Consider the following 24,156-nt stretch of genomic DNA (forward strand, 5'->3'; position numbering starts at 1 on the left):
CTGAAACCAGAATATGCAGAAGAAGCAGCAGCTTAAGTACAGAGGTTATAAAAGTTAATCATTGAACCTATTCTCTGCCAAGAGGAGTTTTGTGTTAGGAGCCACAGGTAAACGGATAGTCCAATTAGTTTATCTTTAAAAACAGAAAATCCATCTTTGTTCCATTTGTGAGAATGTTTGCCCAGTGCCTAAGTAGTGTAATTACATAGTGAGAGTGAACCATAATTTGGGGAGTCTATTTTGGTCTTTATAGAAAGCAGTTGCTAATTTAGAAATGCTTTGGAAAGATAACCTTGAAGTGATTGTCATATTATGGGTGCATTAAAACCATGTGTTGAGATGTTATTTGAATTATATTTCAAATAGTTGATGTTTTTATCCAGGGATGGTAGAGAAGCATGAGCAAAAATATTTCCTTTGTTTTTCATTAACCTGAGGCAGCTGAGAGGGCAGCTTGTGTTCCCTTTGCTTGCAGTTACAAATATTTTCCATTTTTGTAAATATTTAAAGATCTTGCTTCAGTGAAAAATGCCATTCTCTATTTTCATGCAGTTCTATATCCAGGGGGAAAAGTATTATTATCCTGAATTCTGTAATAAGGTAACTACTTTCATTTGAGCCAGTCATCCCTAAAACATTTGCAAAAATACCCTTAATCATGTTAATCACTGAATTGTTTCTATCAATGGAGTTGTCCAACTCCTTTGCTGTATGACATTCAAATCAGCAAGTCCTGAGCAAACCCCTCTAAATGCAGCTGAGTTTTTCAATAAATATCTACTGATAAAAGCTAAAAGATGTTCAGGTACTGGTCCTTGATGTTAACATTTAACATTTGTTGCCTTGTTGAGATAATGGCTCATAAACATGCAATGCAAGGCTGGAAATAAGACCAAGCTAAGACCTGAGAATCCGTAAAATATCCTAAGCACTACCTGACAATTGCTTTCCTCACTTTTTTAAAAACTTCTTAAGCATGCAGGATTGATCAACAGGAACTCCCCCTGCAATGATGATGTAAATCTGTGACTAAAATCGGACTCTTGAGAACATGTGACACACTTGCTAGTTTATATTTGCTATGTTTTCTGATGGTTGAGCCAGACTGGGCTGGGAATGTTTTTCTCCAAGATTGAGGATGAAAAGTAATGTCGGTACGGACAGCAAAATCAAAATTGTACTTCTTTAGCCACTGTTTTTTCCCTCTCTTTTTTCTTGTTTAATTCTCACAGAAATAGGGTTAAGATACAAGAGAAGCTCTTCCATCTTAAATAACTTCTTACTGAAAAATTACCACAGTAAGTATGGCCAAACAAAAGGGGGGTTTGGGGGTTTTTGTCCTCCTGTTTTTATTTTTGTAGTCGTTGTTGTGTTGTTTTGTTTTGGGCTTTTTTCCTACAAAGAGAATTAAACATGTTAAAATTATAGTCTTGCTTACAACCACGTGAAAAGGCAGGTATGAACAATTGATTCCTTTTTCTGCAAATTTTACAAACTTTAAAAATATTTTCATGGTAATTGTGGTGCGTGATTAAATTAACCAGTGTTTTCATGTTGTTCTCCAATTTCACGTACCTCATTTGTGAACAGATATTATGCAATGCACTTCTGTGTTCCTTATTCTGATAATTTTGAAGTTTTGAAGTTTTGTAATCTTATCAAACCTGTGTTGTTCCTGAAATGCCACAGAGACTATTGAAATAGATAATGTGCAAAGGAAAAAAGAATGGGGCTAACATTGTCCCTTGAAATGAAGTAGGCACATCCTTCACATCATCTCTACCCTGGAACTCACAGACCAACCAAAAACCCCAAATGTATGTAGGGGTCTGTCATCTTTAATATTCTGTTAAGTAAAGTATGGCTGAGGAATTTTTCTTAGATTTAGTGCAGGCAGTCTTTGGTTTATTTGTGTAGATGTTTGTGTCTCTTTTCTTTCTCCTTCAGGTCTGTACTCCATTTTGTTTCTTCAGATCCCATAAAAGCAACATTGAAAATATGTTGCTTGAGTTTTTGCCTAAGCAATTGGTTTCTTTAGTCAACCTGGAATGTCTGGAGAGTTCCCACCCGTTCAATAAATGTCTTAAGCTTCTGCAGTTATTTGACCTTAACTAGTCTATGTTTCTTTATAAAAATAGAAAAGTATATTCATCAGTTTTGTTTTAGGGGTTACTCTTCTTGAAATGCTGTAAACCTCTTAAAAGATTTTTAATTTTACCAGCAATCCTCCTTTTCCTCAGCCTGAAGAAAAGGAAAAGAAACAAACATTGATTTCAAGGATCCTATTATTATTTTCTTCATAGACAAAAGAAATTACATTTTGCAGCCGTGGGAAAAGAACCCTTCCCTCTCAAATAGGTACACAGATGAAGACATGAATGAGTTCAAATTCCAAGGGACTACAGAGGTAAACACTTTGAGGGCTGGTCCTATCTAAACACTGTAGTTTGAACCTTTTTAAATGCTATTTTTCCAATTAAACTGTAAAAAAGTAATTCTCAGCTTTAATTCAGGAAATAACAAGGACACAGTACATAAATACACATTTTATTATCATAAGTTACAATGCATAAAGGTTAATGTTTGTTAGGGTTGGTATTTATTGCTTCCAGTAATGCATTTTCTGCTTTGACCAACACTAAAGGATGAGATAAGATAAGGATCATCCTAACTTGCAGCTTTTAATTGTAGCTTAGCAGTATCTCAGAGTGGCTACTTTCCATTCTAACCTCCCTGCCTACAGGTTATTTAATTTCAATGAGAGCACCAGTGTGTTTCCTTGCATTTGGTCTTCTGTGAATCTGACCATTAATAGATGTGTTCTAACATTTGATCTCAGTACTATCATAATTTAAATATTTTTTTATTAAGTAATTGCAGGTAAACTGCAAGTGGAATATAAAGAAGTGGTATTATTTAATAACTATGGTGATGCTGGGTTATGCTGCTGGTTTGCAAGATCTTTGCATCTTGTGGAAGTCAGTAGGAAATAATAGGTGATTAGTTCTTAATAGAACTACTTAATAGACTATATCTCTTAGCAGAAGCTGTGGGGTTTAAATACCCATTATTAAATACCCATATTTTTTCCCTACTTAGTTCTTGGTTACAATGTAATTGTTTTTTCTTCCGTGACAAATAAAGCTTTTGAAAAGATATTCAGATCTGCTAAAGGTTTTATACTAGACCTGCCTGAATGGTGCAAAGTCTTTAGTCCAATGAGAGATTTATTTTTCTATCATGTATTTTTTAAGCAGTTGTTTAGACACTCTTAATTAACTCGTAAATGCTGAGTATGTCGTTCTATCCAAAAGGTCACCGAAAAATCAATAAGTCTCTTCCTGGGGAATGTCCTAGAGGAATTTTGATGGTATCTGGAGAAAATTAACTTTAGTATGTCACACTAGTTTTGTTTTGGTTTTTTTTTTTTTTGGTTTTTTTTTTTTCAAAGATGGTGAAGTTTTTAACAGTGCTTCAAAGTCTGATCAGAATCAATGATTCTTCTAATAAACACCAACTCCTCGTGTTTTTCTCTTTTAAAAACAAAGCCTGACTTTGATCTCCTTTTTGAGTCCAAAACTCAGGTTGCACTCCACTGGCCTTACACCAAGGAGGGGTTGACAGTCAACATTGATTTTGGAGGACAAATCTGTCTTGTGCCCAGCTCTAGATGGGGAAGGAAGCACTGAATATTGAAGCCTTCACTGAGGTGATGATGTTCTGTGCTACTTTTGAAGTCTCGTTTTAATTTTGTATTTACTAAAGCCAAATATTTCAGGTATGAAACAGTTCTAATAGCTAAAATATATTTTTTTCTATATTTCATATCTGAACATGTGGTATGTTGAAATAAATTTCAGAAGAAAAAAGTTCAGGACTAAAAATATCTGGAGAGCTCACTCCCTGAGAAACCACATTTTCAAACATAAAGAAACCTTCAAAGTGCATCTGCTTTTCTAGATTTGAGCTGATTGCCACCACAGAGTTTTTACCATACTCACACTAGGTTTGCAGAGAAGGATCAGTGCTTAGAACTCTCCTAAATGGAAGAGCCATGCCTGCCCAAGGAAGGACTTGTAGTCCCGAGGGAAATGATCCTAGAACTGATGCAATGTGCCAGGATAGGGGCATGATTTTTTCATGGTGAAAAAGTCTTAGGAGGTGTTCTCTCCTGAGCTGGTGAAAGGCAATCTCCTGGCCTGAAAAACAGCATCTTTCTGGCTTGAAAGTAGAGGTAGAAGAAAAGAAAATAGTCGGGTTTAAATGACTTCTTAATGGTCAGGGGAAATTTTCTAGAAACTGGAAGAAAAGCTAAGGTAAGTAAAGAACAATGCTCTGTCAGTTCACAGAACACTGATCCACAGTTACCTTTCTGTGACTGCTGAGTGTCAGACTCCCCCTGCTATTTACACAACCAAAACACACAGTGAGAGCTGCTCTCTTCCAACAATGGAGTAAAAAGTAATGCTATTATTTTAGCTGCAGTTGGCAAACACAGTTTCCTTATTGTCCTAATTTCCTGGCCATTTCCCTCTCTATTCCCCACTGGCTGAGGTACTCGAGAGGCACAGACTTCCTGAAATGCCCAATTCCTAAGATTCCCTTCTAATGTATAATCTCCCACTTTTTTCTTTTCCTTGGGTCAATTAATGGAATTCCTTATGCAATTTCTGGTTCTTTCCATTGTTTCTTTCATCTCTCAGTATCCAATTTGATTTATCAGCAGACTCACAGTTTGTGTGCAAAGACAAATCTCCCTCATTCCATTTATCAATCAGTGGAATCCTTCCCATTGTTTCTTTTATCTCTCAGTATCTAGCTCTATTTACCAGCAGATCCAGTTTGTTTGTAAAGACAAGTCCCTCATCCCTTTCACTCCGAATTCTCCTGTGGTTTTGGTTTTGAAAAGGTGATAGCAATGTTTGCTTTTTGAATATATAATCAGATTATTTATTCCAAATTATAGCAAAACTATGCTCAGTTATTATGGATGGAATGTGGTCTAAATTCATCAATTAAACTTGAATGTGACTACAGTTAACAAATCCTGAATTGTTTTTTTTTTCTCATTTCTTTGGTAGAAATGGAAGAATTTTTTATGTTGCCTTATGAAAGGAAACTGAAACTACTTCATGGTTTCAATTTACTGACTGGAAGGTACTGTAACTGGAAGGCAGGTGCAATATAACAAAGTCAGGATATTCTGTCAGCTGTGGTCAAGGCAAAATAGCAAGTTGCTATTGTCAGGTGGGTAATAGAAAAAGGATAAATTGCTATGGGTGGAGTTATTGTTCTAGAATAAGACAGTCAAATAATTTCTTCTAATTTTAGCATAGTATCTATGAAACAAGGCAAAGCTATAATTTTAAAATTCTTATGAAGTTACACACCTTTAATGAAACATCAGCTGGCAGCAGTGACCCAGTAAATCCTCCAATAAAGGCATTTTCTGGATTTTCTGTAGTGTGCTGAAAACTACACCATGCATGGGAAAGAAATGAGAGCAAGTGTGCCACCTTCATAAGACCCAGTAGTTAGAATCACGAAGAGCTCCAGTGGCTCTTCAGTTACTGTGTACAGAAAACATCCTGAAAGCTTTGAGTTCAGCTTGTGAACATCAGGCTTGATCCTGTGTGTGCTCTGGTGTGTGTGAAGTGATTTCCATGCAAATCATGCCAGCTGGGGAGAAGACAGCAGACCTTTGTTTTGCTGACTGCTGCAGGAGGTACAAGCTTTAAAGGTTTACAATGTCTACAGAGTACACTGAAGTTTATGTAACAAGCTCTTCATGAATGTACGTGACAGTGACAGAAGTTCTGCAGCCTCTGCCAGTTTAAGTATTTTGAGTTATCTTAAGGCAGTTGTAGAGGTCAGATTGTGCTTCTGATGTTATTTTCTTCCGTGAAGTTGATCTCATTACTTTGTGTGGTTCAAAGGTTATAAAAGTCATTACTTTCCTGTCTTGATGTTAACAGAAAAATGAAGAATGGTTACAAGTTCTTTTTTTTTTCTTCCTTGCTTTTCCCACATATTCTGGGTTTGGATTTTTCAGTGAATTTTTCTCCCATCTGCTACCTGGAAGCAGGACAACATGTGGGGATCCCATGGAGATCCACAGGGGATGTAGAAATCCATGGGGATGTAAAAATCCATGGGGTGCACAGATTCATGGGGATGCAGGGATCCATAGGATGCACAGATCCATGGGTGTGCAGAGATCCATGGGGTGCACAGATCCATGGGGGATGCACAGATCCATGGGGTGCACAGATCCATGGGTGTGCAGAGATCCATGGGATGCACAGATCCATGGGGATCCATGGGGATGCAAGGATCCATGGGATGCAGAGATCCCTGGAGGATGCAGACATCCATGGGGGATGCACAGATCCATGGGGGATGCAGAGACCCATGGGGATGCACAGATCCCTGGGGTGCACAGATCCATGGGGTGCACAGATCCATGGAGGATGCACGGATCCATGGGGTGCACAGATCCATGGGGGTGCAGGGATCCATGGGGTGCACAGATCCATGGAGTGCACAGATCCATGGGATGCACAGATCCATGGGATGCACGGATCCATGGGCATGCAGGGATCCATGGGCTGCACAGATCCATGGGATGCACAGATCCATGGGGTGCACAGATCCATGGGGGATGCACAGATCCATGGGGGATGCACAAATCCATGGGGTGCACAGATCCATGGGGGTGCAGGGATCCATGGAGTGCACAGATCCATGGGATGCACAGATCCATGGGGGATGCACAGATCCATGGGATCCATGGGCTGCACAGATCCATGGGATGCACAGATCCATGGAGGATGCACAGATCCATGGGGGATGCACAGATCCACGGGATGCACAGATCCATAGGATGCACACATCCATGGGATGCACAGATCCCCCCAGCCCATGGGGAAGATGCTCACACTGGAGCAGGTGATGCCTGGAGGAGGCTGTGACCCAGTGGCAGACCCAGGGGAGAGGGGCCCTGGCTCCAGGCTGGAGCAGCCTGTCCCTGGAGGACAGCAGCCCATGGGAAGGAGAGCCATGTCCCAGCAGTTTTGGGAGGGCTGTGAGCCCGTGGGAGGGACTCACCCTGCAGCAGGGGTGGTTTGGCTGCTCTCATGAGATGGAACCAAGCTGGAGAAGTTCACACAGAACTGTCTCCCATGGGAGGGACACCACAGTCCCACAGGGAAGAACTCCTCTCCATGAGCAGGGGAACAAGATCTCAGATGAGCTGACCAAAACCCCACACCCTGTCTGCCTGAGCTGTTGGTAGGAAGGAGGGAGGGTTTGGGGAGAAAAAATGTGTTTTAAGGGCTTATTTTACTTCTCATTATCCTCCTCCAACTCAATTAGTAATAAATTCACTTTGTACCTCTAAGTTAAGCCTGTTTTGCCCTTGGAGTGTTTTCTCCTGGTCCATAACTCATGAACCTTTAATTTAATTTTTTTTTCTCTCTTCTGCCCAGCTGTAGCAGGGAAGGGTGAGTGCCTGGCATTTGGCCAGTGTCAAACCACGACAAGCTGGTAGACACAACTGCCTTCTTTACCTTCTCCTTTTGTAGCTGTATTAAAATTCCAATTCAATTCCTGGGATTTCTCTCTACTGTCGTGCTCTTGCTGTGCTACAGGACTCAGCAGGAAGGCAGGAAAGAGCTGTTCACAAGAGTGGACATGATAAGATATGACTTGTCCAATCTAAGTCAATCTAATGTTTAATTAAGGATTAATTGTGATCTGAAGATCAAAAATGAGAAAAAAGCACTTTCAATACGAAGACCAATCTGTGAAGTTTTCTCTTTTACCATTCACTGTGAGCAGCACTTTGCATACAGACGTGCAAGAGTTCTGAACACTATTTAATACCTACATGTTCTCCTCCCCAATGGTCATATCATTTTAATCACCTTGCAATTCCAAGCAGAAACCCAAGCACTCCTCAAATTTTGTTAGGAAAATAAACTTGAACAACATAATCTAACATAATGCAGTCAAAAATATGTGGAATCACAATGCTACAAAAAGTAATTGAAAATTAATTCTTACACCCTGCATTGTTGCAATGTACTAAGAATAGTACAGAGGCACAAACCAGAGTTTCCTTGTAATTTGCCAAAATAAACAATTTTGTGTTAGCATATACAAATATCCAGGTTACAGAAGGTATTTCAAAAGACCAACTTAAAAAACACATTTAGCAGAGAAAGCTCCAGCAAAGAAAAAAGGTATTCCACATTTTGCTAGGAAAAAGATACAGCTTTTTTACCATTACAGCAAATACTTTTTTTAATAGAAAAGTAATGAAAAACAGCCATAGAAACTCTATTCAAACAAAACCTGCATGTGGAAACAAGTATTTTTATGGTGTTGAACTCCTTTGGTGATAAGATACCAAATGAGGAGAAAACTGTATTTGATGGCTTTGATGTAGGTGTACAGTGCATAAACAACAGAACTCGTATTGCAGTCACCATGTATTTAAGATACATGGATTGGAACCACAAACATTTTCAGAAGCTGTAGGAATTCAGCTCTTCTTCAAACTGTATATATATAAAGCTTTTGTTTTCAGAAGTCAACCTTATGCAGGCTGTGATCCATATGAACAGAGAGTATAGAATCCCAGAATCATTAAGGCTGGGAAAGGCCTCCAAGATCCAACCTTTGACCAAACAAACACTCTGCTGTCAACCAGACCAGAGCACTGAGTGCCATGTCCAGTTCCTTCAGCACCTCCAGGGATGGGGACTCCACTCTCTACCTGGGCAGCCCCTGCCCAGCCCTGAGCCCCTTTCCATGGGGAAATTGCTGCTGGTGCCACCCTGAGCCTGCCCTGCCCAGCCTGAGGCCGTTCCCTCTCCTCCTGTCCCTGTTGTGGGGCAGAGCCCGACCCCCCCGGCTGTGCCCTCCTGGCAGGAGCTGTGCAGAGCCACAAGGGCCCCTGAGCCTCCTTTGCTCCAGGCTGCTCTCACAGGACTGACCCTCTAGACCCTTCCCCAGCTCTGCTGCCCTTCTCTGGACAGGCTCCAGCACCAAAATCTGTCTCTTGCTGTGAAGAGGCCAGAACTGGAGGCAGCACTGGAGGGACAATCACTGCCCTGGTGCAGCTACCCTATTTCTGATACAAGCCAGGGGCCATTGGCTGCCTGGGCACTCCTGGGCTCAGGTTCAGCTGCTGTTGATCACCATCCCAGCCACTCTTCCCCAGCTTGTAGCACTGCATGGGTTTGTGACCCAAAAATAGGACATGGTACTGCACCTTGTTGTCCCTCAGCCACTCTGCACTCCAGCAGATCCACACTGATAGACCACAACTTGAACTGAACTGACTGTACTGGATCTTCTCATCAAAATAAAGGATGCTTGGAGTAGGATGCTCTGCCCTGGAATGTGGTCAGGCAGCTCGGACAATGCCTATTTACAAAGCTATCTGTGGTGGATTGAGAGGGGCTCGTGCTGCTTTTGGTGTTGCATTAACCTAAAACCAGCATTACACATCAATCCCAAATTAATATCCTGACAGTGAGGCAAAGACTTGGCAGACAAGCTGCTAAGCTACCTGGAGACATATTACTGACAGTCAATCACTTTACACTATGAAAGTTCAATCCCACTTCCAAATAGCAGCTTCTTCTAACACACCTCTTCTTGGAGATTCCTCCTTTGGGTGGAGAGGCCCCTCAAAATTACTCAAGACTGAGTGAACAGGATTTGCCCCCAGGCCTGGGTGAGTTGTATGGGTGAGTTACATCAATCTCTTCTTAAGAATTTGGTTTTTTGATAGCTTTGATACAATTGCTTTTATATGACTGCTTTGACATAGTGCACTATCCTATGCTATACTATACTATATTAGTAGTTTTAGCTATGCAGTAATTAATTCTGATTAAGATTGTTTGCCTAATAATTTATCATAATAAATAATTTTAATATCTAATTTGTCATCCTTAATTCTGCAGGACAAAAGTTGTACAAATGTTCAATCATGCCTCTATTATTCCTTAAACTTAAGTTGCTGACAGTTGGGACTAAGACTGGATCCATTTGCCCCGGGCTTCCCTCTGGGGAGTTTAAAAACCACAGAGTCCTTTCTGCACCTCATGACTCAGTGGGAGCTTCTCTAATAAACTTTATCTGAAGTTTCCACTCCACCCATGACAATATTAAACAGGAGTGGCCCCAATACTGAGCCTTAGAGAGCCCCACTAATTACCAGCTGCCAACTGGTTTTAGCTCTATTCACCACCATTCCCTTGGCCCATCCATCCATGCAGTTTTTAGCTGAGTGATGTCCAAACCATGAGCTGCCAGCTTCTCCAGGAGAATGTTTTGAGAGACAGAATCAAAACCCTTGCTGAAGTCTTGGTTGTGGATACCACACCCACAGCCCTTCCCTCATCTAAGAAGTGGGTCATCTGGTCATAAAAGATCAGCTTTGTCAAGCAGGACCATGCAGGCTGGGCTGACCCCTTGGTTATCCTGTATGTGCCATGTTGTGGTACTCAATAAGATTTATGACAGTGTCATAAATTATTAAATGGTCTGAAGATTAAAACCTTCTTTAGAATGCTGTGTTGTTTACGAAAGGATACACTTAGAAGATGTGAACATCATCCAAATAGTGTACAGCTATTAAAAATGAGAGCAGGTAAATGCATGTGAAATCAGACAAGGGCAACAATATCAAGATATCATCTGAACTCCTATGATCTTAACACTTTTGCAAACCTTTGCCTTTTTTTTTTTTTTTTTTTATTGCAAGGGATGTTGTGCTTTTACTATTTTTTTTTCACTTTTTACTTTTTCAGATGAAAAAGCACTCACCCTGTTACACTGTACCTGCATCTGCTGAGCTGCTTTTGCACTTATATTGCTCCAACACCAACTGACACTCAGTAAAACCCTTCTGCCATCTCTTACAAAAAGCTGTTCAGCTGATGGGTACTGACATGACAGACAGCTCCACCCACCTGGCTGCAGCTGAGAAAAAAATAATGGAAGAAAATAAAGAATAAAGAAAGAATAAAGAGTAAACAATGCAGTGTATTTTACTATAGTACATTCTTATAGAATGAAGAAATCTAAATGTAGTATCTCATACAGTATTAGATACAGCTGCAGCTGAACCATAATTAACTGGTTATCTTATCTTTCCTCCACAGAATGAAAGATAACTTACAGAATCACAGAACACCCTGAGTTAGAAGGAACCCACAAGGATCACAGAGTCCAGTTCCTGGCCCTGCACACACCCCCTCTGAGTTCTTCCTTCTAGCTAGTTTTATTGGATTTGTCTTTGATTAGGCAGTGGTATTGCCTGCTAGGCAATTTAGCTCCTAAAATTAGCAACTTTGTTAGTGATTTTAACAGGACTTTTCTGTTGGTTTTTATTTTTCCTTTACGTCTTAATCTTGCATGTTTTAATAAAAAAACATTTTATTTCTTTCATAAGAATATTTATAAGTGTAATGCTAGCCTTTTAATGTTTTTTCTAGTCCTACAATCAATGGTCAGCAATAAGCATTATGTTGTGTACTTTCTCTACATAGAAATGTACTAAAACCAAGTGGTTTAATGCAAGATGGAAAACATACAGAGCATAAGATTTATGTTTCATCTGAAAGAGATTTACAGGCAAACCAATTCTTTTAGCTGTTAATAAAAGAGAGAATCAACTCTTTTTCCTGTTGGAATGAACTGGAGGAAAGCACTTGTCTAATTAATCATCAATTCTATTTGAACAACACTTGGTACACTTGCAAATATGTTTACTTTTGCTGATCTTTTACTGTCCAAGTAGGTCAAATGGGTTCATATGTATTTCAAATATGTTAATATGTATTTAAAATATCCATAACAGGACTTTTGTTATGCTAAAAAAGTGTTCCTGAGCCACAGAAGGGCTTTTTCATCCATGGGACATAACTTTTTAAAAGTTTTCTTCCAGTGGAAACTGGGCATGGAAAATCACCCAGGAATTTGATTAAATGTAAGTTCATTTGACGTCATATTTTAATGATATACAAATGGCAAAGTAACAGTGTCACTGTCAAGGTGCTGTCCCCCTTTGAACCATGTATTCAAACCTATTCTAAAACAAGAAAATGGGCAGCAGGTGAGGCAAAAGTACAGTTCTAAGACATTCCCAGGTCACTTCAGTGGAAGAACAGTTAGGCCAATATTAAGAGTTTTGAAAATCTTGCCTCTGTTTCTAAGGAATTACCAATATAATAGTTTTTCCTTGTGAAGCTGTTTATTTTTACAAACTCTTAAAACATACTCAAAAGGGCAAATAAAACTAGATGAGGATAATATTGTAAATATTAAATCAGTTCTGAGATTTTATTTGCATATTCAGAGATTCTTTTATATATAAAAATATGACATGAAAGGTTTCATTTTCCAAACCTGCCTTTAAAAACATGAAAAGCTGTGGGTATGTATGTTTGATGCTCTTCCAGAGTCTGCATATCTGCAGATTGGAGCTAGTGTGGAAATGAGAGAAGTGTGTATGCCTGTCTAACTTACCTGAAGAGGTATTTCAGACCTGCTACCTCAAAACAGGTTTTTTTCCAAATTCAAGGAAGACAGGGGACAGGACTGCTTTATGATAGACCACCCCCATGACAATTTCACATATTAATGAGTTATTTAAGACTGTGCTTGAAAGTAGTTTCTGGTTGTCATGTTGAAGCAAGGAGTCCTAAAATAATCAAGTGGAAAAAGCAAGGAGAATGAAAGGATTCAAAGGTGTGCCTCTTGTTAAGTGTCTGGGCAGAGACCAAAAGATGTTGTTAGAGAGCAGTTCTGTTAATCAGTGTCTTAAAGACTATAGCATGCTGATTATCTTGATGACCTGGAAAGGTTGTTGCACTCGTTTTATTGCTACAAAGGAAAGTAATTAAAGCACATTTTAAAATCTCACTTGCAGATATGACTCAGCTACTTTCGTGGTTTCCCATAATCAGGGTAGTATCTGCACTGAGATTCCCCCAGTGCTTTGAAAGTCTGTAGATTTTTAAACTTTGCTCTGTACTGCAGAACCTGGCTTTGAAGCTGTACATCTACCTGTCCCTGAATATCATGTGCTGTCCCCACCCTCTCCTAAATAAAGCTATTCTGCTGGGTCATGGCCTTAACCCTGAAGGAAATTGCTGCAGGAACCTTTCCAGACACAAACATTAGGTATTTCTTTTAGTATTTTAACTTGATTTTCTGCTCCTATTGTTAACTTTGATCAAAGCAAATGAAATTCTTCATTATTTCTAATACTACAGAACTATGAGAGTTAAATGTTTTTTGTATGTATTTCATTATGAAAATTAAGCAAAACCAAAAAGCTGACCCAGCAAGTTATATGTAAATCCAAAACAAAGTCACATCATAGTAATACATACTACTACCGAGTTGATGTGCAATATTGTGAAAAATCAAGAAATCTGAAAGCTAAGACAAATAGACATCAATAATCTAAAGGCATATACAATAACCACTGCTTTAGAGAATACCTTGGGTGGCTTTTAAAGCCCCTGAAAGTGAAGAAGGATGAACAAAACATCTGGAGGAGAGCTGCATCCTGTGCTGGCAGCTCATCCCCTGAGCAAACTAATGGTAGGAGCTTCCCAACACCTACAGGGATCCTGTAAATCTCCACAGTGGACAGTTGTGCATTCAGGCACCAGCAGTTGTCATGAGGATCTTTCAGTCTTGTCTGCTCCACAAATTCTGTCGTTAGGATGACAAGATTTTTGGCACATGATCTAGAAGTCAAGGTGCTTCTTCCTGAGAAAAAGTACAAGCTACACTTTTTTTTTCAGCTTGGATCACACTCTATCTGGTGCTTTAGAGAGAATTTGCCAAAACTTGTCCTTTTAATTTTAACAAGCAATGTCTTGCTGTTGTTTTGTGGCATGGTGTGTGTCTATGCTAAACATCAGGCTGACCAGCTCCTTATCCTCTTAACTACTTGTCTTTACATGTAAACTTAAAGCTGTATCACAGGAAGGAATAGCCTTTTCTTCAAGTAGCAAAATAATATTTTAAGCTGGATTTACATTATTCACAGTACCAATAGAGAATATGCTGTTGTCATTTTGAATACCTTAAAAATACACTAATATTGAAGACAATAAATATTCCATTACACCTTGTTTTGCTGAAAAAGTAAAACTCAGGCACCACGTTCTCTTTATTGGATGGGATGCAGATTGTCATCATGACATTCTTGCTGAATTTCATTTTTAGCAGGGGATGAAGTTTTCACATCACAATAGCTAAAATCATATCCATAAACTAGGTCCTTCTGAGAGTATGGTTCATGAACTGTGGCAACACTCCCCATGTCATTCTTCCTCAGGGATTTATGTAAGAGTTCTCTCATTCTTCTGTTTTCTTTGGTTGTGCATTCCCACATGATTTCAAGTTCTCCTTCTGTTTTCCTAAGAAAAATAATAAGAGAAGTCTTAACTTTAACAATGTTTCAGCAGTACAAAATTACACTATGTGGATAAGCAAATTAGAAATGGCCTGTATTTAAGTACTTGACATTATCTGATTGAAATTCATTCATATTTTGTTTTGAAAAAGCTCATAAACTGTAATGCTAAACAGGATATGACCAGAAAATTTCCCATTATTGGACCCATGTAACAAGTTGGATTAAGTCTGCACACAGAGCAGGGCATGTGAGACCCAAATACTCTGACTACCACTCTCCACTGACTGGAGGTTCCTTGTGACCACAGCTCTGCTTCCCACATCACACTGCCCCTCCTGTCCAGAGCCCTGTCACACTCTGTGCTCAGCTAATGCATCCTCGTGGGAGCCAAACAAAAGTGACATAAACGTAGAAGGTAGACAAAGCCCAAGAGTTTGGGTTTCCTTTGACTCCTAGTGTGGACTCCAAAATACAAACCAATAAGGAAATGAAGATCAATTGATGTGGAAAGTATAGCTGAAGTGATGAACCACTTTTGATAGTACCAGACACAGTACCAGCCCACTTTGTGCTTCACCTCATGATTGGATATACAGATGGGAGATTATAAAAACCTTATGGAGAAGGGCTCAGGATAATTATTGTACCTAATGCTTGGAATGAACTTTTGTAGTGGAGAAGATCAGTCACCACTGAGAATGGAATTAAAGCAAAATGAAGCAGTACAATTGGCTAATAGTTCAAGACTCTATCCAGCAATGTGAGCAGCCACAGTTAATGAGTTGGACCTTTCCATTTCTGCCAAGTCACTAGAAAACCATTATGAAACAATCTCTCATTTTTGAAACACCAAAACAGTAGATGACTTTGCTCTCACAAAATATACTTCTTGAGATGGGAGAAGATTGTCTAATCCTACCAGTGCTCAGAATATGCTTCAAAATGTTTTACACAATGGCATTTACCATTACCCTCAGCCTACCTTTGGGGGAGATATGAGGCATATATATTATTTCATGACTGAACTCCCCCAATTGGCAGTCCTCAGTTTCACAAACTGGTGGAACTCTGTATTGCGATGTTGGAAAATTTTCAGCATCTTGTTTTTAAGTGAACTTGTATATCTTGATAGAGACAGACCCCTGCTATCTGTTGTCCCTTGTCTCAAATAGGAGTCTTCAGGCACTGTGCACAGCACTCTTATGTTTGACAATTAATACAGGAGAGCTTAATTTGGTTTATCATTATTGTAGTTCAGGTCATTACCAGGGTTTATTTCATCTGTTGATTTCTGAAATTGAGACTTCTTTGGCTTTTTAAGGTTTTTTGTTAATGCTTGCATGAGCCTGAGGCATAGAATATTTGAAGTAAGATTATGAAACTAAAGGTCAGCAAGTTCTGAATTATAGTTTAATGCTGCCAGCATGTCTGACAAATAGGATTGACATTTTCAGTCCATACATTCAGTTTAATGGCAACTGCACTGATTTTAGAAAAAAAAATTAGTTCAAAGATGTTAGTTTAAAAGTGTCCTCATGGTTAAAATTACTTCAGCAGCAAGAAAACAGATGCCTTTGAGGTTTAACTGAACTCTTCCTGGAGAGCTGAGAGATGCAGAGCCAGCCAGTGCTACCTGACTTGGCTTTGGAACGAGCACTCAGAGCACATTGCTGCAGAGAAAGTGCAGTGCAGCTGCCCCTGCTGCAAACACAGCACACTGCAGTCACAGGTGAGGCTTTCCAGTGTGGCACAACTGCTTCACAGCCCAGCTGTTTCCCAGGTGAGCATCTGAGAAGCAGCAGTAGCATCCCATGTGTAGTTATACAAGGGGATTGTTGTTTAAAAATTTTGACCCGGTTGAAATTTAAAAATGCATTCAGCAGAATGGGTTGGGGAGAGAGTGTCTTCATTTTTGCTAGTTACAACCTCCCTTTCTTTAAGGAATTTGGATTACAGAGCAGCTTGGTTACTACAGCTGTACAATTTTCTTAACACCAAGATTTCCTTGCCTCTACATCTGGTTTGCCTCTTAAAACACAAGAGGCAACTTGCCACTTGCCATTTAAAACTAGATACATGCTCAGTTTAGACACATATGCTGTTTCCAGGTGTCTTTAGATAAAAGGCATTACATTAATTACTTATTAATGTTGGCTATTATTAATTAAGTAAAAATAAAAATTTCATTCAACCCCTAACCTTGCCAAAATTTTATAACCTGTTGAGAGTAAGCAAAATGCCAGTGCCCCACTGATGTTTGAGGATGAAAAAAATTACTAGAAGTAGGTTCTGAAAGCAGATTCTCCTTTAAAAAAGACAGTTTTCTGCCCTCACTAAACTAAATTCATTTAGCCTTAATATCAGAATTTTATTTGGGCTGGCTCAAAAATTCATTTTTATCTATCCTGTAACAGTTTATTTACATATTCCTTATCATAAAGGTTAACAGCTTTTATTAGGGTTATAATTTTGTATGTGACCTCAGAGGTAAGAGAGCTCCCCCTTGCCTATGCACAACTGCAAAGCTTTTATGCTGTTGACCCTCTTCCAAGGACAGTTTAATGCACTTTCAAACTAATATTCTGCATCCAAAGCACAGCAGCTGTAACTACTTCAAGGTACTGTTTCTCTGCAGAAGTCTTACAAAATCAACTCTGACCTAGAAAACACATAAAGGTAACTGTTCTGTCAAATAAGACTGGAAACATTTATGAACATGTTTTTTTACCCTAGGATCACATCATGAACTTTGTTTATATCTCAAACCTCTTATTTAAGGAAATGTATGTGATATTGATATCTTTTATCACTCAGTGACTAATAAAAATGTCATTATCAGCTGCCTGAAGAACAAAAGGCTATTGCTTTCTCATAGCTGCTTTAGGTGAAAGGCTGCTGTGAATTTGCAATACTGTCTAGCAAAGGCTGTAATTACTGAGAAGATTCTGCAGAGCAGCTTCTAGGAAGGGAGCTTTTATTTATCAAAAGTACTTTTTTTTGTTTCTTTTTGTGTTTCTTTTTGAAAACCAAGTAGAAAAATTCTCATCCCTTGGATGCAATGGGTAAGCAGTGGAACTCCTGATTTTTGTTATGAGGTGAAAGACTGCAGGAGGGGAGAACATTTCAAAGGTAAGCAATTTCTGTTATGTTTGATGAGAGCCCATGCTAGTTTGGATGCAGACTTGTCAAAAACAGAATGAAAGGAACAGCACATATATCTCTGTGTACAGATGACTTCTGACCATGCAGTGAGTGCAGCAGCTCTGCCTCTGGGCACACAGGGGCTGTGCAATGTGCAGTGTGCTGGGACCTGCCACCACACAGCTGTGCTGTGCTCCTGCTCACATTACTGGGGTGGGGCTCATCTCTCAGCAGGGTCTCACTGACAGAACACTGCTCTTTCCAGATCTGAAGTGGGATTTCTCTTTGCTTTACAAGAAAACTTATCAGCACAACAGGTACAGTATGCTTTTATGATGAAGAGTTTCATGGTGGTAGCTGAGTCAGACTTCCTAACTCTGCATTATTAAACTAAATGCAAGAGAAAAAGAAATGATATTAAATATTTTTTCAGTCTTCACCTGCTTAGAGTGATTCATCATACCCTCAGCTATATTTTAAAGTAAACTGGTTTTTCTGATTAAAATGTGGCATGCCACTCTCATTTTCATTATCTAACAGTGAAATTAGGAGAATAAATTAGAAATTAAAGAATATTTAGTGTACGCATTTATCTTAATGTCTATGTAGGAATTGTGCACAGAAACATTATCAGCTAGAAAGTATTCTGGACTAAAAATCTTCTCTGCAAATAGAGCTAGTTACAATAAATCTAAATGTTTGGTACACTCCTAGCACTAAGAACTTTGGTTGCCAAGCTACAGATGATGAGCAACATCTGAACTACAAATAATTTAATAATTTTCCCTTCCTTACTCCAGTGACTTTGTGGAGGGAAGGGAGAGAGATAAAAATAAGCTTTGTAAAATCAGAAATACCAAAGCTGACCAAAATACATGTATAATTTCTGGCTGATAGGCATAAAAGAGCAGATACATATTTGGATTACCTTAGGAAACTATTTTATATTGCAGTGCTTGAGAAGGATAATGGAATATGAAGAAACTAGTTCATAGTTTCTGACTGAATAGTATCAGTCATGGTGCTAGTTGGTTTTATTGATTTTGTTCCATAAGCATAAAAAACTTATTACTCCTTATATAGGTGCAGAATTCAGCTGACTTCTCTGTAACATTTTTTTTTTAAATCTACACTTTTAATATAGTAATCAAAGGAAAATAGTGAACCATCAGGTTCCAATACTACTTGGAAGGTGACTGTAAAAATTATTTTTAGCTTTTAGAGTTGTGTTCATTCTATTATATTCTAACAATCACTGTTAAATTTTAACTATCACCAGAAAAAAGCAATGACTTGTTACATCATTCAGTAATGTTGGAGACTACAGAAATGAAAGCCATATCTTGATGGGGTTCATCTTGGGTTTGTTTCTATAAACCACTTTTCTTCATCATCATACAGTTAAATGGACTACAATGGTGTACAGTTACAGGTACAGATCTTGTTTCTTAAAAGGTAGCTCCAAGTATTAATTGTGTGTGTTTAGTGAAGAAAAAATGAATTCATTTAGACTGAAAAGGTAAAAGTGATTTAGTATATCATATGAAAAGTGTAATTAATTCTTTTACACATCTTTGTTACATCAACTAATTTGCCTGCTTTGAGGTTAAAGGGTAAATTTTGAATGATCCATATTATGGGACTTCAAACTATGCTCTATCCTATGTTGGAAAAGACCCTCTTTATTTAATTGCTGTTCTCTACAGTAAAAAATTGTAACGTGAGCCCAGAGAGATTAAAGTCATTAAATTAGTTTAAAATCCTGGATAACTATTTCCAGAGAAATGTGGATCAGTTCAATCTGATTTTTAATGCAAATATCAGAGATTAATGGAATGTTCATTGTACAACTTTGCTGCTTAAACCTGTTTAACTGCACTGTATAAAGTAACTGAGAGGGACTGTGCTGATATAAGGTAGATGATACAAAGCCCAGTTTTTCTATTGTCTGTTAAAATCTATTTAAATCTATTATTTCACAATGGCAGTGATGACTTGAGAAATGACTGCTTATTCCTTTTCTTCAGTTAACAGTTTTTGTTTTATGCTGATAATGTGAATGTGCTATGAAGCTTTTCACCATCAGAGGGAAAAATACCTTTAAAGGATTCTATATTTAAAGGATATTTCAACACTGCAGTAATAATCTTCTATAAATCTGTTAAATTTTCTTCTATTTATTTTGCACATAGCAAATCTAAATCACTTATTAATAGATCAATAAGATGGAAAGAAAACAGATCTTTGGTGTACTCATTAGATACCCTTCATTTCCTACTATTCTGAAAACTGTTGGGGGTGTGAATGGGAAAGTGTTCAGCCATTAGCAGAAAATGCTATTAAGATAAATTAACATGTATCTCAATTCATAGAATCCTTTCAAATTATCAAAGATCTGTTCAGATTGATATCCTTCTCAAACTGATACCCTTCTTAAGAAATCTTAAGAACAGCAATAGCCATACAAAATATATTCCTCTTTGAAAAGATCTTCCCAGGAGCTGGGAATCATGAGCAGGGTTTCAGCACTTTCAGTACAGCCAAAATGAGTGAGAAAAGCAACCCAGAACATACCACAGGAGACTCTGCTGGAAAGTGAGCACTGGTGCCTGTGTCAGCTGCTTTCCCTTGTCCCTTTACGTGTCAGACCTACTTGGATTGCTCCTGCCTGTGCCCCACTCACCTGTTTTGCTCCAGCACTTCTTTGAGAGTTTCCTGTTTGTCTTGCAGTAGGTGCTGCAGGTGTTTAATTTCTTGCTCGTACTGAGCAATCTTCCTTTCAAATTCTTTCTCCTTCTCAGTCATCTTGAGACTGATATCTCCAAGCTTCCCAGCTGCTTTCTTTTTATACACCTGTAAGTGTTAAAGTTAATAAAAAAGTGGGATTATAGGACAAGTTATTACCAACAAAAGAAACAGTTAGAGATACTGATTTTCAGTTGAATCTTTACATCAGTGCTGCCTTGCTTAATTGTGTCAGGTAGATTGCATTATGGGATTTTTTTAACCTATTTGTTAAACTGAAGTTGTTCATTTTGTTCTGTGTGTATACACAACATACTGTATGTTTGTTTTAAAGTGAACACAGTTACCTGCAAAAAAAGGATTGTTTTCCAAGATACAAAGCTATACTTTACAGCACATGTTGCTTACCACTTGCTGAACAGTCATACTTTTCATACATACCATGAAAAAGTGTTTCTGTTTTGTTAGCTGTTTATTCTTAATACTAAGAAGAAGAAAATAACTTCACTTGCTGCTTCACATAACAGTTCTCTTGTTCAGTGAAGCACAAGTGATTAATGGCTAAAATAACTAAATGGTAACTAATGACCAGTCTCATCTCAAAAATAAGTTATTTTTGCACAAAGTAACTGCTTTCTGAAATAACATCCCCATTAAATTGCAGAAGTACACAAGAAACTGAAAACTGGTTTGTGTATTGTTACACATTTCTACAGACAGCTGCTCTTGACAATACCAAAATCTAGTATTACTTATTTTCTCATGGTTACAAATAGAACACTAAAACTGTTATTCTCTCTGCAGACTATGATGTTTCCTACAGGCTTTAGAAGAGAGTTTTGGGATGGAAACAACTTCTTTAATAAAAATGTAAACTAATTTAATGAAGCATTGAAAATACTGCTATTTATGTCTTGCTAATATAAAGTTTTATTTCAGGTGTCAATCACTAAGGTGTTATCTATATCTGAATCAGTGGAGAAAGATTTCAGTTTGCCTTTTGGAGGAATTTAAAAAAAGGCATTTTTAAATGTGCTGTATATAAGGCTATATAATCCTTTCCACAAACTGTTTCCTTTTTTACTCTTGCAAAACTGTCATTGTGAAATTTAATTTTCTAGAGGTAAGGTAATAAGATAATAATAGATAATATTTACCTATAATATTAGTAATTCAATATTTCAAGCTGACTTACATAGGGTTTTTATCCTAACTTTTCCCTGACTTTTTAGATTCCCCAGACAAGTCTTCAAAATGCAGAATAATATTATGGAAGGCTAAAAGTAAACAAGTTCCTTCTGAACACAAGGTTGTTCAGAGCCAGCCTAGAGGAAGTGCAGAGTATAATGAACAGCTGAACCTTCCCCTCTGTCAGTAAAAGCTCCAGCACTCATTAGGTGCAGGACCTTAAATGCCCTCTGTAGGTTAGATGTCCATGATAATTCCAAAGTACAAGTGAAAACTTCCTCTCTCCATTTTATCACAAGAAGGCTGGGGAATTGTAGCATTGGTGAAACCCTGTTTTCTATCACGTGGTCACTGACCATCCAGCTACAAGGTAGACTGTGTTTTAAGCTGAGGTTTGTGTTTCAAGCTGCACTCTGCCTGAGATGCCTCAGGCCTCTGGCTCCTCCACACCCCACAGCTGCCTCTGGTGGCTCTGCACTCCCACTCTGCCAATTGAAGCTGAGTGCCATGTGCAGAATGGTTGCAAAATCAGAGGGCAAAAGTGCACATTTTTCTTATGGTCATATGATTATAGTCTGAAACTAGGTATGACTTATACATTGTTCTGATCTTGCCTCTATGGACAGATTAGAATTAAGTCTGTGTAAAATGCAGCATGGGCAGGTTGGGATGGTTCTGGGCACAGTGACACCTGCTGCTGGCACTTAGAGATCCTTCACAGCAGGCTACTACCTTTGAATTGTTCAAGATAACCTATTAATGTTCTCTGAAGTGAAGCAGATAGCAGCAAACAGACTGGTGGAGATGACATTTTTCAGGAAGAGGATGTTAGCACATAGGTGGAAGTCACAATATTTTCCTCTAGAGCTGGACAGGGTATGCCATGCCCAAGGTCATGGCATCCCATGTACACAGGAAGCAGGATGAGGAATGATCATGGATGTAGGTGCTGGTACTGCAGAGGATGTAATTTACTCCCATCTGAAGTTGTTTCAGGAAGGTACCCTCTTCATCACCATTGTTCTGTTACACCTTGTGTATTGAATTACATGCTGAAAGTTGGAGAATTCTGAATAAAGAGCCAATAAAACATTATTTCTACAAACACAGGGTGCTGGGTATGATACATGTAATGATCTGGTTATTTGTTGAAATAACAAAGCTATTTTCTGTCAATTGTGTTTTCTCCCATCCTTAACCAGTAAAATCAGTACTGCTATTTCCAAAAGAGAGCAAAGTTCTATCTGAAGAAAACTGTCCTACTTCTCTAAAAAGTGTTGTAAGTCTGATCCTCACAGAATAGCCCTCTAATGTGAGTACTGATGAAATTTTTACTGGGTGCTACAGAACACTTTTCTCCCATGGCACCTAACAACTCACTGACAATTACATTCAGGGCTGTGTAAAAGAATCATATATGTGGGCTGGGGGAGGAAATTCCTTTTCAGTAGTAGACGATACCTACAACCTTTCCAGTATAACTGGACTGTGACTGCAGAAAAGAGACAGCCTATTTATTCAAAAGGTTTGGTGAAAGTTTTGTCACACAGTACTGTGGTGTTAATAGGAAATAAAATACTTCCTCTATTCTCAGTGAAAAAGATGCAGGCAAACTGCAGAAACTTTTTAATTCAAAGCCAACATAATCAATGTTAATTGTTTGAGAAAAAGTTAATCTGTAGTATTATGTGCTATGGTTAGGCTTTCTGTTTTCTACAGACATGGCTGACTCTGGGAAATAAGCTACCTAGTATACAAAATAGTGATATACACCAAAATAATTTTGAAATTATTTGTATACATCATCTAACATCACAAAATGTGAAAGATTTTGAACATATGAAGGGAATGAAGAGAATAAATGGGAAGGGAATGAATGAAGGGAAAACAGATGTTGCAGTATTATATGCTGTACTACATGGGCCCTTGAATTTCCCAATTGGTAACTTGGGACAAAAACAGGGGTGAATTCCTGCCCTGATAATTAGAAGATTTGGGAAAAAAATAGTCAATCCTTAGGACTGACAAAACAATGGAAGCAGTTTCTTAAGTGGCTGCATTTAAAAAACCAGCAATGCCCCATGAGTTTTCAAGGGTCCCAGAGTGGAAAAATCTAGAGTCCAACAAAACACAATTAATACTCTGAACAGAAAAGCCATGTATGCAGCAAGATTTAACACACAGCTCCTTAGTGATCAGGTGTTGGGGCCCAGAATCCTGGGAGTCTTGAACTTTCTGTGCTTTCTGAGAATGACCTCCAAGGGAACACTGCTTTTGACTTGAGGCCCTGGAGAAGGGGCTTCCAAATTTGAGTGACAGAGTTGAATAGAAGTGTGTGGTGTCACATGGTGAAGGGTTTGGAATTTGGGGTTTTTAGAATATAGTAATTGGTATGGGACAAGATATAGGTTCTTGGGTGTTGTCTCTGTTTTCTTCCTTCCTCTTTATGTTTTCAGGGACTAGTTTTTGGTTGGATAGTTAGTGCTGCACTGAGAGTCACAGGGGTTTGGTTATTGGGTCAAAAATATAAATAATATAGATATTAGCTTTTGATTGGTCAGTTTAGCTTTAAAAGACCTTTTAACTTGCTAGTTTCACCTCCATTTTGATCACTTTTAGCTGGTAGC

The 24,156-nt window shown here is 38.5% G+C and overlaps 1 protein-coding gene across 4 annotated transcripts in view; it reads right to left on the reverse strand.

Annotated features, from left to right (window-relative positions):
• Window positions 1-14,056: 14,056 nt before the first annotated feature.
• Window positions 14,057-24,156, reverse strand: part of CEP89 (centrosomal protein 89) — a 29,083-nt gene continuing 18,983 nt past the window's right edge. For all 4 annotated transcript variants that reach the window (XM_079315808.1, XM_079315807.1, XM_079315809.1 and 1 more), the window contains 2 exons: window positions 20,280-20,449; window positions 14,057-14,456 (listed from right to left, as the gene is read on the reverse strand). In XM_079315808.1, coding sequence (XP_079171934.1) covers window positions 14,207-14,456; window positions 20,280-20,449 — 420 coding nt within the window. In that variant the 3' untranslated portion in view covers window positions 14,057-14,206. The remainder of the gene's footprint in view (window positions 14,457-20,279; window positions 20,450-24,156) is intronic.

Source organism: Erithacus rubecula (genome assembly GCF_903797595.1).
Source record: "Erithacus rubecula genome assembly, chromosome: 12".
NCBI lineage: Eukaryota > Metazoa > Chordata > Aves > Passeriformes > Muscicapidae > Erithacus > Erithacus rubecula.